The following is an 11,640-nucleotide window of genomic DNA, read 5'->3' on the forward strand; positions in this document are numbered from 1 at the left end:
AGCAGCAGTTGGCAGTACCAAGCAGGCGTTTACAAAATTCGAATGCTTGCACAACGTGCAGTCCATAAACAAATAGGCAGTTGGGGTGCAACGTTTATTCAAGAGAAGACACGCGGATGGGAGAATGGGAATAACGCAAATCGATAAAGTTTACAATTAAGATTTTGAAATAATTAATCATATGCACCCACGATTCCTAATGTGAGGGACAAAGCGAACCGCCGCCCCCCCCCCCCATCCGCCAATGCGGGCGAGGTTTAATCTCTCACATACAAACCTGAAATAACGTTGTACATAATGGGCTCCATGTTTAATCTGAGAAGCAGCTGGTTAAATTTACTCGAGAAACTTGGGAGGAAAGAAAACACAGTGAGGCGTTTATCCACGAACGCGATTCAATAGTTGTTTGTCCTTAGAGTTATCTGTGCCCCGTGCATCTCGTTTGCAGTCTCGGTTTTGTTTATCTGCAATGTCGTCTCCTGTCCCGCTATAAGCCTCAACGTTTTTGTTGTTCTCATAACATTCACGTGAATTGAAAATGATACAACTTTTACATGCACAATTGAACACACGCATCATCAGCGCACGCAAAGACGTTGATAGGAGATCCGTTAAATGCTCTTTGGTTTCGCAATACCGTCACCACTAGTCTGGCAAGGCTGCTGAGCTAAAACAAACTGCAGTCGACGAGAGATTTGATACTTGTAAAAATCTCTTTGCAATTTTTTTTTACAAACGCTGCCATGACCTTCAAACGGTTTGTGAACAGGCAAAAACACGGCACAAATGCAGTCATCACATTGACGGAAGCCCTCATTATAAACGTGGTTCTGGGTCGCAGCCTTTGCTAAACCTTATCACATGAGAACTTGGGGACGCGCGAGGATCCGTAAACATACTTGTTACATACCAACACTTTTTAAAATTAATAAATGAATTACTTTAAACTGCTACTTTTGAACGTGCGAACTAACAACAATTTGCTATCTTATTGCATATCCACAGGCGCAGAAAATTCTATACACTCACACACGCGCACTGGGTGGTGAAGGTTTAATAAAGGAGGGAAGGATGCACGTGGGGATATGGAAACACAGTAACGCTGTCCTGTAAAGCAGCGGTTCCCAGCCTTTTCGAGTGTGCGGACCCCTTTTCAACCTCCCAAAATTTCACGGACCACCACACGCTACCGGTAGTTATTTAAAATTGTACATTTCCCTGGCTATTGCTGTATTTTTGTCTTTTCCGCGGATTGCCCTGTAGTAAGCTACGCGGACCACCAGGATTTCCGCGGACCACAGGTTTGGGAACCGCTGCTGTAGAGTACAACATAAGATTATATAGTAATGCCCTCTGCTGCCCAGCACGTCCATTGTAACAGGCTTAGTCCCGTTAGCCCTTCTCAAGATCTGATAAGATTGGGCGCATTGTACGTTATCTCATCAGCAATGTCTCCTCAATGCATTGTTTCAAGCAGGTAGAAGTCAGTGCAAGTTCAATTGGAAAGCCCACAAGTTGTAATGCATTACAAAAAAAGAAATGTGATCGCTAGATCGATCCGTAGAAAGGCTTTTTGAAACAGGGTTTATCTGCTTAAACTAAGGTTCTTGGACACAAGTAGTCCAGAATGCACTTCGGCTTATGTATCTACATTAGTTTTATGTAACTGAACATACATTAATTTAACCACCACATGCATAGCTGGTGAATAACATTTTAAAAGGGAGTTGGTGACCCAGTGATGTGGAACCACACCCATTTTTTATGGCAAGTGGGATAAAAAAAATGGGCAGCTGAGCTGCAAACATATTTTTACAATGGATTATGCAGTCTTGGTGAATCGTGATGAATAAATGTTTTATAATGTTTATGTGGGAAGGCATGGATAATATCCTTATTCTGATACAAGTGGCAAACACTGGTACATATTGTCTGGGAAATGGAAGAGTGGAACAAGTAGGGTTACGACCGCAGTCAAAGACACGGAAACTTCCACACCTGCACAAGTAACGGAGAATGACCATGATGATTACGGGGTTGAGGAAAAAAATGAGGCCAATGCAAGCGGAGTGTGCAGGTAATTGCATGACGTATATTGTTTACAAACTACACCAGTCACCCTATATATGTTTAGCGTTCCTATAACTTAATTGTAAATGTACTACGATCAGCTTTAAGGTAATGTGCCCGACCCGACCTACACTGCAAGGACATTATAATTTAACACCGATTTATGATTGTGTAATATTTTATATTCCTCACGTGACCGTTGTTTTTGTGCCGATTTATATTTGCTGTACTTTATTTACTGTATATACACTGTCATTTTGCTGACCCAGGTTATGTGAAAATTTCACTATTCTGACCGTTTTAATTTTCACCTCGTAAAATAAACTTTAACGTTGAAATAAATGCAAAGGTCAGTTTCGTTCCACCAAAACAAATGCCACCGAGGTTGATCTCAGCCATAAGGTATGCGATCTCAGCCATAATGTATGCGATCTCAGCCATAAGGTATGCGATCTCAGCCATAAGGTATGCGATCTCAGCCATAAGGTATGCGATCTCAGTCATAAGGTATGCGATCTCAGCCATAAGGTATGCGATCTCAGCCATAAGGTATGCGATCCATGAGGTTTTTGGGGGGGTTGATCGAGTAAACATAAATGCGTCGTTAAACCCGCCACAGCCAATTAGTAAGGTTTGTCACGTAAACAAAACGTGACAATTAGTTACTAGTACAGCGCACCGGTGTGTTGGAGAGTAAACACATTTACAATTCGGGTATTACGTTTCGCCAGTAATTACAACTCTCATCATCAGGCGACAGTCGCGTATGCGATGCTAATATGTTCACTTGTTTAAGGGCTAGCATAATACAATTTTGAAATAAAACCCAACAAGATTGCTCCGGTCGCAAGCTGCTTCTCCATGCCATAAGTCGTGTTCTGGCCGCCTGTCCTTGCCGGGGTTTAAGACGCCACACTTGACGCAGCCCACAAGGCAAGGCGTCTCGATGCCGATATCCGCGTCTTCTTTTTGTGTCCGTGTTCTACATCTATCGCTGTTGCCTCGACGTGATGGTCTCTATTTCTTCACGTCTCAGCACCCCCCGTGTCTCTTCATGTTTGCCACACAGTGTCGGTGTCTCGGGATATTTTTGCATTTCTGTCGATATGTTTGACTGTATTTAATCGTCTGCTTCTGCATGCATCTCGGAGTCTCTGCGATTTAATACACATCCGTACATTTCTCTATTTGTCTCTGCATGTCCCTCAGTCTGTCATAATGTGTCTGTATCGCGATATAGCTCTACTTGTCTTAATTTCTACAATATCCGTGTAAGATTCCGCTCACAATCAGCCAGTCCATTAGGGGAGACCTGAATCTCAAGACACACAACTAACATCGTGACCTCTCTCTCTCTATAACATCGTTACCAACATCTCGAATACGGGCGCAGACCCGAGCTGGGGCGGTTCTCTCTGCGCCGCCTCCCCGTCCCCCTCTGCCGTGGCCCGCACACCTCTCAGGCGAGGCCGAGGCTCCATTCTCCTGAGCCGGTGGGCCTAGTCTCCCATCCGTTTCTCTCGATCCGTGCTGCTCCTCCCGGCTCAGCGTCAACTCGCGGGCGCATTGGAAGCGAACTAAGAGCGTGACTGCTACTCATTATAAAAGTAAAATAACGCTGACTGAGAAATAACGCTGAGAATCGAACCGAGTGGCCAGCAACTTCGAGGCTTCCCGCCAACAAGGGCGACCTATTCAGAGGGGGCACCGTCAACCACGCAGGAGCCAATCAGCATCATCGCTGGATCTCTGGGGGATGAGGATGACGTCATCTGAGAAGTTTAATGCTTAAAACAGCGATGATGTCATCCACGTATAAACCCAGTGTTATAAAAGTTGATGTGACGTCGAACAAAAAGCAGAGCTTATTGACGAACTTTCAAACAAGAAACGCTCGCTTTATTCAAACAGACGATGATAAAATCGATGTCGGGAGAAAGGGGATTTACTTCCAAATCGGTTGTGTTTGGAAAACGAGGTTTCATCTGTCGTCACTCTTGATTCTGTGATTCATTACATTTGGGAAACAGAGAAGGGAAGTTCTGATTGCATTCAATAATTACAGGCAAACATCGCCGAACGCGGGGGTTACGTTCCCGGAAAACGCCGTGTTGGGCAAAATCGCGTTCGACAAGTAGTTAGCATTTGGGGAATAATAGGGTTACGCTCCTGGGCCCGAAATAAATCACCTCCCTCCCTAAACGTTGACTTAAAGCTTTCGTGACTGCCGTAATTCATATTATTTGGGTCTTTCGGTAAAGTCACGTAGGTAGGTTCAAAGAAAATAACAAACTACGACGTTTCGATCGCAACACAAGCGGTCGTCTTCAGGCGAAGGTGTTCGCCTCTGAAGGCAAACTGTTTATCATGGGTTGGGAATGGACGTGGCCCAAGTGCATCGGCGGCAACCAGGGGTCAAGGGGTCAAGGGCAGTCCACCGCTGCCAATGCAGCAACTATGACAATACCGCACTCGTGCCAATGCAGCGGCTATGCTAACGTGAGAGATTAGCGTGTCAATGTAAGATCGCAGACTTTGCCGCCACGTCGGCGCGCGAGGTGGCTGTGTTAGTGAGAAATCTAACACGAATTTCACCCATGTTATTGTACTCAATCAGTGTTCTTCGTTGCAAGGCCCGCGGGCCACTGGCGGCCTTTAGTGCGGCCCCTGCCGTGCGGCCCCCAGCAATACACAAGGAGTAAAAACACCACCCCATCATCATCATCGTGCTGCTGTCAAACCCAACAATGCTTTCAAATTTGTGGCGGCCCTCACACTGATGATGTCTTACTGGCAGAAGAGGCCTCCCTCTGAAAATGAACGGAAGGAGTCGCTCTCCATCTCACAGCAACACGAATATAATTCATGTGTCTCTTTAACAGCGATCCGTGATTTGTATAAATTATTTGGCGATGCTGCTGATGTGCGTTGAACTTCTTTCGCGCCCTACGTAGCCCAGCCGTGCTAAGCGGGCGGTGGTGCACGATCACATGTTACACAACGCAACACCTTCGTCAATGTGTTGTCGGCTTATAAGTACAATATATAATACTCGACGTTTCCGGCAAGGGGCCTTCTTCACAGCAGACGAGCGAAGGGCCGTCCATAGGTGGGGTGCGGAGCCCGCGGGGCAAACCTCACCGTGTGCGCTATTCCCCTGACGCCGTCAAACTCAACCGAAAGCATTACTTCTGACACCGTGAAGTCGAAGCGCGCCCCCCCCCAAGCGCCGGGGCCCGGGGCGGTCACCCGACTCGCGGGCCCCTAGCGAGAGGCGGCTTCTCACCCAGCCACAGTTCGACAACCAATGCAATCTTGACTTCGTCGCACACACACACACGTTACATGACGTAACTACACAAGCTATACTCGTGACGTCACTCAACGCGATACTCCACATCGCTACCTCGCCTGGCATGCAGGAGGTCGTGGGTTCGATCCCGACCCTGACGATGCCTGCTGCTGCTGTATATTTGGAGTTTGCGGTGTCTCTATACCCGTGGCCGCGTGGATTTTCTCCAAATCCTCTGGGTTTTACCTCCACATTCATAATCAACAACACGCGTTTAGAGTAATTTGGCTGCTATAAATTTCCACACGACGATGAGCCACTTCGTTGAGCCGTCATTTGTGATAATCAGGTCGCTTCTGTAAAAGAGCTGTATAGTAGCTCAGTGGGGCCTTACCTGGTAAAATAAAAATAATTTATAAAATAAATACGTGTTTAGTGAGAGAGTTTGGCTGCTATACATTTCCACACGATGAGCCACTTCATTGAGATACGGTTTGCGATAGTCAGGTCGCTTCTTAAAAAGAGCTATATAGTAGCTCAGTGAGGCCTTAACCAGGTAAAATAAAATAAAAATAGTTTAGTTTAGTTTATTGGCAGGAGCACTGCTTATAAAATTCCAGACCCTGATCAATGCAAAATAAATTATGGTAAACTCGGCGGACACGACGTCATCCCCAAACGAGTTGGCGGGGAGTGACGTCACACGGGCAGGCGTTGTCGTGGCAACCGACGGGCGCCATGGCGGAGATGCCGCCGCCGCTGCCGCCCGTGCGCGGGATGGAGGCGAGAGACGGCGGCGCTCTGAGCGAGCGGCAGCAGCGGCAGCTCGAGATCCTCAAGGTGACGAGGCGGATCGTGTCGAGCTGTGGGGTTCTCAACTCGGTGGGGGCAGGCGGGAGCTACGCGGACCCCTGGGGGTAACGTGGCAATGTCCCAAGGAGGGGTGGGGGAATAATTTAAATCCACATGGTAATCTAGAACGATTTAAAATACCTTTCTAAACTCATTGATCCAGCGAACAAATGACGTCACGCGTGCAAAGCGTCCGTTGACATTTTTTATTCGCTTGCAGTTACTATCTAGTAGGTTAAAGTCTTGATTATTCGTACATGCGTTTCTCAGAAGCATGTCGGGTCAGGCAGGGGGGTTCTCGGTTGAAACAAAAGTCAACAAGGGGTAGAGTAGGAGCCAAACAAGGGGTAGAGAACCACTGTTGTAGAGCAGCGTTCTAAGCTCATTTCCAGAGGGGCGCCGTTCTCGCCGAGAGGACATGATCAGTGCGAGGGCCGCCGCACATTTGAAATCATTGTTGGGTTTGACAGCAGCACGACGACGACGACGATGATGATGGGGGGTGTTGTCACGTTCGTCCATTGTCAGGGGCCGCGGGCCTTGCAGTGAATGATCCTGGAGTAGACGGAAACACGTTCCTGGCTGGGTCTGTCACGGCCAACAGAGCACGTTCGTGACACGTCCCTCTGCCTTGAACTCCGAATTAACGTGTAGCATTAAAAACTCAACACATTCACGTGTGTGCACGTAAAATATAGAATACGTGAAAGGCGACGTTTCGCGCAGTGGCACCTTAACAGCACATTGTGCGTGTGCACCGCTGCCAACGGAGTGTCAATGTCGAGAATCACCGTTGTCACAGTGAACTCGACACGTTCGTCAATGACACTGTGGCCTTAGAAGGAAACTAAATATATAACGAGAGGCGACGTTTCGGCTCTGCCTCATATAACACACACACACACTTCGAGAAAGGGTTCTGCGTTGGCTGACCCAGCCAGGCAACCCCCCCTCTCAGGAGAGTAAAATTAGTAACAATTTCTTAGCTCTTTCGGTAAAGTCACGTTGAAGGGAAACAATAAAATAATAAAATATATATAAAACAAAAAATTCTCACGACGTTTCGACCATAACACAAACGGTCGTCATCAGGTGTGTCGGCAGTTTGTGTTATGGTCGAAACGTCGTGAGAATTTTTATTGTTTTATATATATTTTATTGTTTCCCTTCAGCGTGACTTTACCGAAAGAGCTAAGAATATGAATTACTGCAGTCACGAAAGCTTTAAATCAAAATAGTAACAATTTGTGGGGATGTCGACAGTGGCGCTACCTGACACTGGACACCCTAGCAACGGAGAGGTTTCGTCTCAATGGATTATTAATGTGAAAATTGTTGAAATATAAAAAAACATGTACAAATGGGTAAACTGCCCCCTGTCGTGGAAATGTGAAATTTACACCAATAGCTATCGTTTTTCCTCGTGAGAGAAATGTTAAAATTAGCACTCACGTAGAGTTTATGTTAATGTTTTGATTTTAAATACTTCTTTGAAACTTCTAGTGACTTGTCCACTTTCCCGCTCATGAATCCACTAACCACCTCACCCACCCAATTACAACTTTGCCATTTTCCCACACACTTATCTCATTGCTCCATCCCATTGCAACTTTGCTTACCTGCTCGCTGTCCCACCAATCCAAGAGCTCATTCACTAACCCACCTACCCATCCATTCACAAACCCCCCTACTCATTCACACCCCACCTATTCCTTAACTTGCCCATCGACCCGTGCAATTATTGACCCACCTACCACTCACCCATCCACACCTAGTAACTCATCCTGTCACAGCCCACTCACTAACCCACCCACCCACTTGAGAGTCACACGTGCTGCACTTGAGTCATGTGGGTTTGTGAAGGGGTTAAGGACCACCAGTGCATGCGTTTTCCCCATCTGTATCCACGTGTCTGCTGCCCACAGGTCCGAACCCGCATTGAGGATGAGCGCTACCTGCGCTCACACTCCGACATACGGATCCTGCTCATGGCCTTCCTGAAGTACGGCTGTGAATACCTGAAGTTTAAATGAGAACAGGAGTGAAAATTAGACCAAAAGTGAAAAAGACACATTTCTCCTGCTTATGATGAGCCTCATAGGCCTGTGTGTCTCGAGAGACAATTCTATGATGAGCCATTACTGCATGATCTGACGATGTGTGTCCAGTGCTCGCTGAGCTGCATTGGCTTCCGGTTGCCGAATTAATACCTTATAAGATCGCACTCATTACACACAAAGTGCTTGCCACAATTGAACCACAATACCCTGCTGATTTTATCAAGGAGCATAAACCATCATGCAAACTCCCTTCATCCTCCCAGCAGCTTTTGGCTAACCATCAGACAAAGATGGTCACCGCATCGTGCATTTTCAGATGTGCTTCTGTGGCCGCCTTAAACGATATTCATTCCGATTATAGGAAGCCACGGGAGCTATGCACTTTTACATTTTGATCCTTTAGAACTACTTTTTGTATTTCGTTTGTTGTCCTTTCCCACACCTCCGATTAGCACGGTTGGCTACATACGGTGGGAAAGAAGTCCAACATACAATGCTTAACAATACAATACAAAAGGACAACCATAACATCAGTGGCACCCCGACAACCATTGTGGTTCTGGGATAGATGGTTATGATTAAATGCAACTGAATTTCACTAGGCTGTACATAAAGCAGGGCATTTGCATTCAGCTAATTTGAAGAAGTGGGCCTTTTATTAGGGCTGGGAGCGAAGAGTAGGCGTGGACATGGAGGGAATGAGATGAAAATATTGGTAAGGCGGAAGTGAAGACACTTCACAGAAAGTCATTCACAAGCAGGGGAAACCAGGGGAGGGGACCCACATGTTAGGGAGCATAGCTCACTATCTGACTAAACTAGCGATAAAACTGAATAACCAGCTCACAGTAATATCAGAATCTTGATTTATCCTGCAGTAGATCCATTGAGCTATGAAGCTCTTTTTCGCAGATGTCCTATCGGGGTGGGTGAGAAAGTTACTCGCCCTACCCTTGACTCTAACCATAGCTTTTTGTTTTGCTTTTCAATTTTAATATTTACGGTACTGCACTGACACCTCATGGAATCCCACTGCATATTTACAAGACTAACCCAATATAAACCAATTCTATGTTAACCCTAGACATGAAGTGAATAATCTTAGTCCCTTGGAATCTAATTACATCTGAAAGATTTCACGTAAATTACCACATTATTTCCCAGCGAGACAAGTCTTGCTGAGAAACAAAATATATATTATAAGGACCTGAAGCCACTTCCATGTTGTGCTGTATATATAGATTCCAATTTAATGCAAGTGGGCCCAAAGTGCGCGGTAACGAATCTTGTCCAGTGGAATGTCACCGTAGCATAATATACAGTGACGTGGAATAAAAGTGCATCGAATAACCGCAAGCATAACTCTCCGTTTAACGACGGGCGAGTGCCGATGCAACCTCGAATATGCCATACGACCTTCCTGTTGGCTCGGTGTGTATGCCTCGTGTTATTACCGCCGCCTGCTGATGATGTTTGTGTGGTGCAGCACACCGATGTGTCATTTCTCAAACGAGAAGACCACCGCGTGTTGGCGGTCGTCTTTTATTTCCAGTTCGTATCAACTTCCACGCGTTCATTCCTCATGCACCGATAACATTTTGTGATGCGGAATGTTCGAATTGTAAATAAATTAAACGTGTTTTTTTTCCAGAGAGGTATTCCTGAAAAAGCCCGAGGACGTCCGAGAGTTTGCTGCAGGTAAGGCCACAACCATGAACATCATGGCTGATCAAAACCATTCGATACAAATTAGTTTTCTCTTTAACTTATTAGCGTTATCAACACTCGGCATACATATCTCTCTCTACCTGTCTCTACCTGTGTTGTGTTGGTCACTACTGCCGCCAAGACACAATTATCTTTGACTTCCACTACTACTTTTGGCAGAATTCTTCAACGACCCTTCACTACCCGCCCACATCCGAGACGTCGGAGAGAAGAAGGAACGTTTATAATATCGTCGCTTGCGTCACAAGCACGGATCTCCATCTCCACACAGCGCAGGGGGTGCTGGGCAGTCTGGTCTGGCCAGCCAGTGTGCTGCAGTCAGCACCGGTAAAACTAAAACTTTTTATTTTACCAGGTAAGACCCACGGAGCTATGTAGCTCTTTTTCAGACGCAACCTGGTCACACATAGTTCAACTAAGTGGCTTATCGTGTGGAAATTTATTGCAGCCAAATACTCTCAACGTGTATTTCTAAATGTGGAGGGTAAAACTGGAAAAATCAATGCGACCACGGGGCGACCATGCAAATTAAATATACAACAGGCGTCGGGGTCGGGATCGAACTCACAACCTCCTGTATACCAGGCGAGGTAGTTAACATCTCCTAGCCACCACGGCGCCCCTGTGTGTAACACCTCTGGTGTGCAGTGTGATCCTTGAGCAGGGCCTTTAGTCTAATTCCAAAGACATAACAAACATACATTTTCAACACTATCCTTCCTCAAGAGCCAATCTGAAGGTTCAATGTCTCCAAGATATATTGTGCAAACAATACAGCTGTCTGAAGTGTGACGTTTGTCACCCATAGTGTCCATTTTAAAAGTAGTAGTAGCCATTGGCTCAGCAAGTCTGCTTGAACCTGACACACAACTGAATGGGCGAACACCTGCACAGACATCAACAGGTCGGCTGTTTGGTGTGAAATTCCACGGTGTGGCTTTCAGCGTGAAATGAAAATAAACAATAACTTAGAAGTTGCATTTTGTGTCAGTGACCTGTGGGTTGTGTGGGGGCAGGAGGGCATTGCTCAAGTAACAAACAAATGCAGTGTGTTGGTTTAAGGATAAACAGTGGTTTGCTAAAACTTCGTGAAATGGATAAATCTACACAACCATAACTTCGTCATGTCTTGATAAGCAATATAAAGATGTATTTGTATCATCAGCCATGATTATCCACTGCTGGATGATGCGGCCGTTTGGATAAGCCTTCATCGAGCAGTGGAGCGTTCCAGATATTAGGAAACCACTGAAGCAATGCCTTTGAAATCTAAATTGAAAACTAATTTCTTTAGAACTGCTTTTTGTGTTTAGTTGTCCTTCCCCCCACACCTCCGATTAGCATGGTTGGCTACGTACAGTGCGTAAGAAGTTCAACATACAACAACATACATATGGTAGTCATCTCTCACGCATAGCCTTGCAATGCCATCATCCGTCTAGCTCCTGCACGTGAGCTGATTTAACTCGCTTACATCTCCACTGCATGTCCTCTCGGGCGTGTTTCCTCCTTTGGCTGCCTTTCCATTGTTAGTCTGGACTGGGGGCCACACGGGGCTTTTTAAGGATCTTGAAATATTGAGTGGCTTTACCAAATTTGTTAAAAAGATGGCTCTTGTTTTTGTTGCCGATCCCTCGT

General features: G+C 46.0%; 1 protein-coding gene across 1 annotated transcript; it reads left to right on the plus strand.

Annotated features, from left to right (window-relative positions):
• Positions 1–6,020: 6,020 nt before the first annotated feature.
• Positions 6,021–10,976, plus strand: RIIAD1 (regulatory subunit of type II PKA R-subunit domain containing 1). The gene is made up of 4 exons (XM_032968717.2): positions 6,021–6,202; positions 8,140–8,216; positions 9,926–9,972; positions 10,162–10,976. The coding sequence occupies exons 1-4, from the start codon at positions 6,101–6,103 to the stop codon at positions 10,227–10,229; spliced, it is 294 nt and encodes a 97-aa protein (XP_032824608.1). The 5' UTR covers positions 6,021–6,100; the 3' UTR covers positions 10,230–10,976.
• Positions 10,977–11,640: the final 664 nt, after the last annotated feature.

The sequence above is a fragment of the Petromyzon marinus genome, chromosome 40, assembly GCF_048934315.1.
Source record: "Petromyzon marinus isolate PM22_M1 ecotype Great Lakes invasive population chromosome 40, UKy_Petmar_22M1.pri1.0, whole genome shotgun sequence".
In the NCBI taxonomy this organism is placed as follows: domain Eukaryota; kingdom Metazoa; phylum Chordata; class Hyperoartia; order Petromyzontiformes; family Petromyzontidae; genus Petromyzon; species Petromyzon marinus.

Excerpts from the sequence above, each read along its gene's own strand:
- RIIAD1 (XM_032968717.2), top strand. The coding sequence starts at position 6,101 with ATGGCGGAGATGCCGCCGCCGCTGCCGCCCGTGCGCGGGATGGAGGCG. Across the intron at positions 8,217-9,925 it reads CTGCTCATGGCCTTCCTGAA|AGAGGTATTCCTGAAAAAGC; the intron begins GTACGGCTGTGA and ends TTTTTTTTCCAG. Across the intron at positions 9,973-10,161 it reads CGTCCGAGAGTTTGCTGCAG|AATTCTTCAACGACCCTTCA; the intron begins GTAAGGCCACAA and ends TACTTTTGGCAG.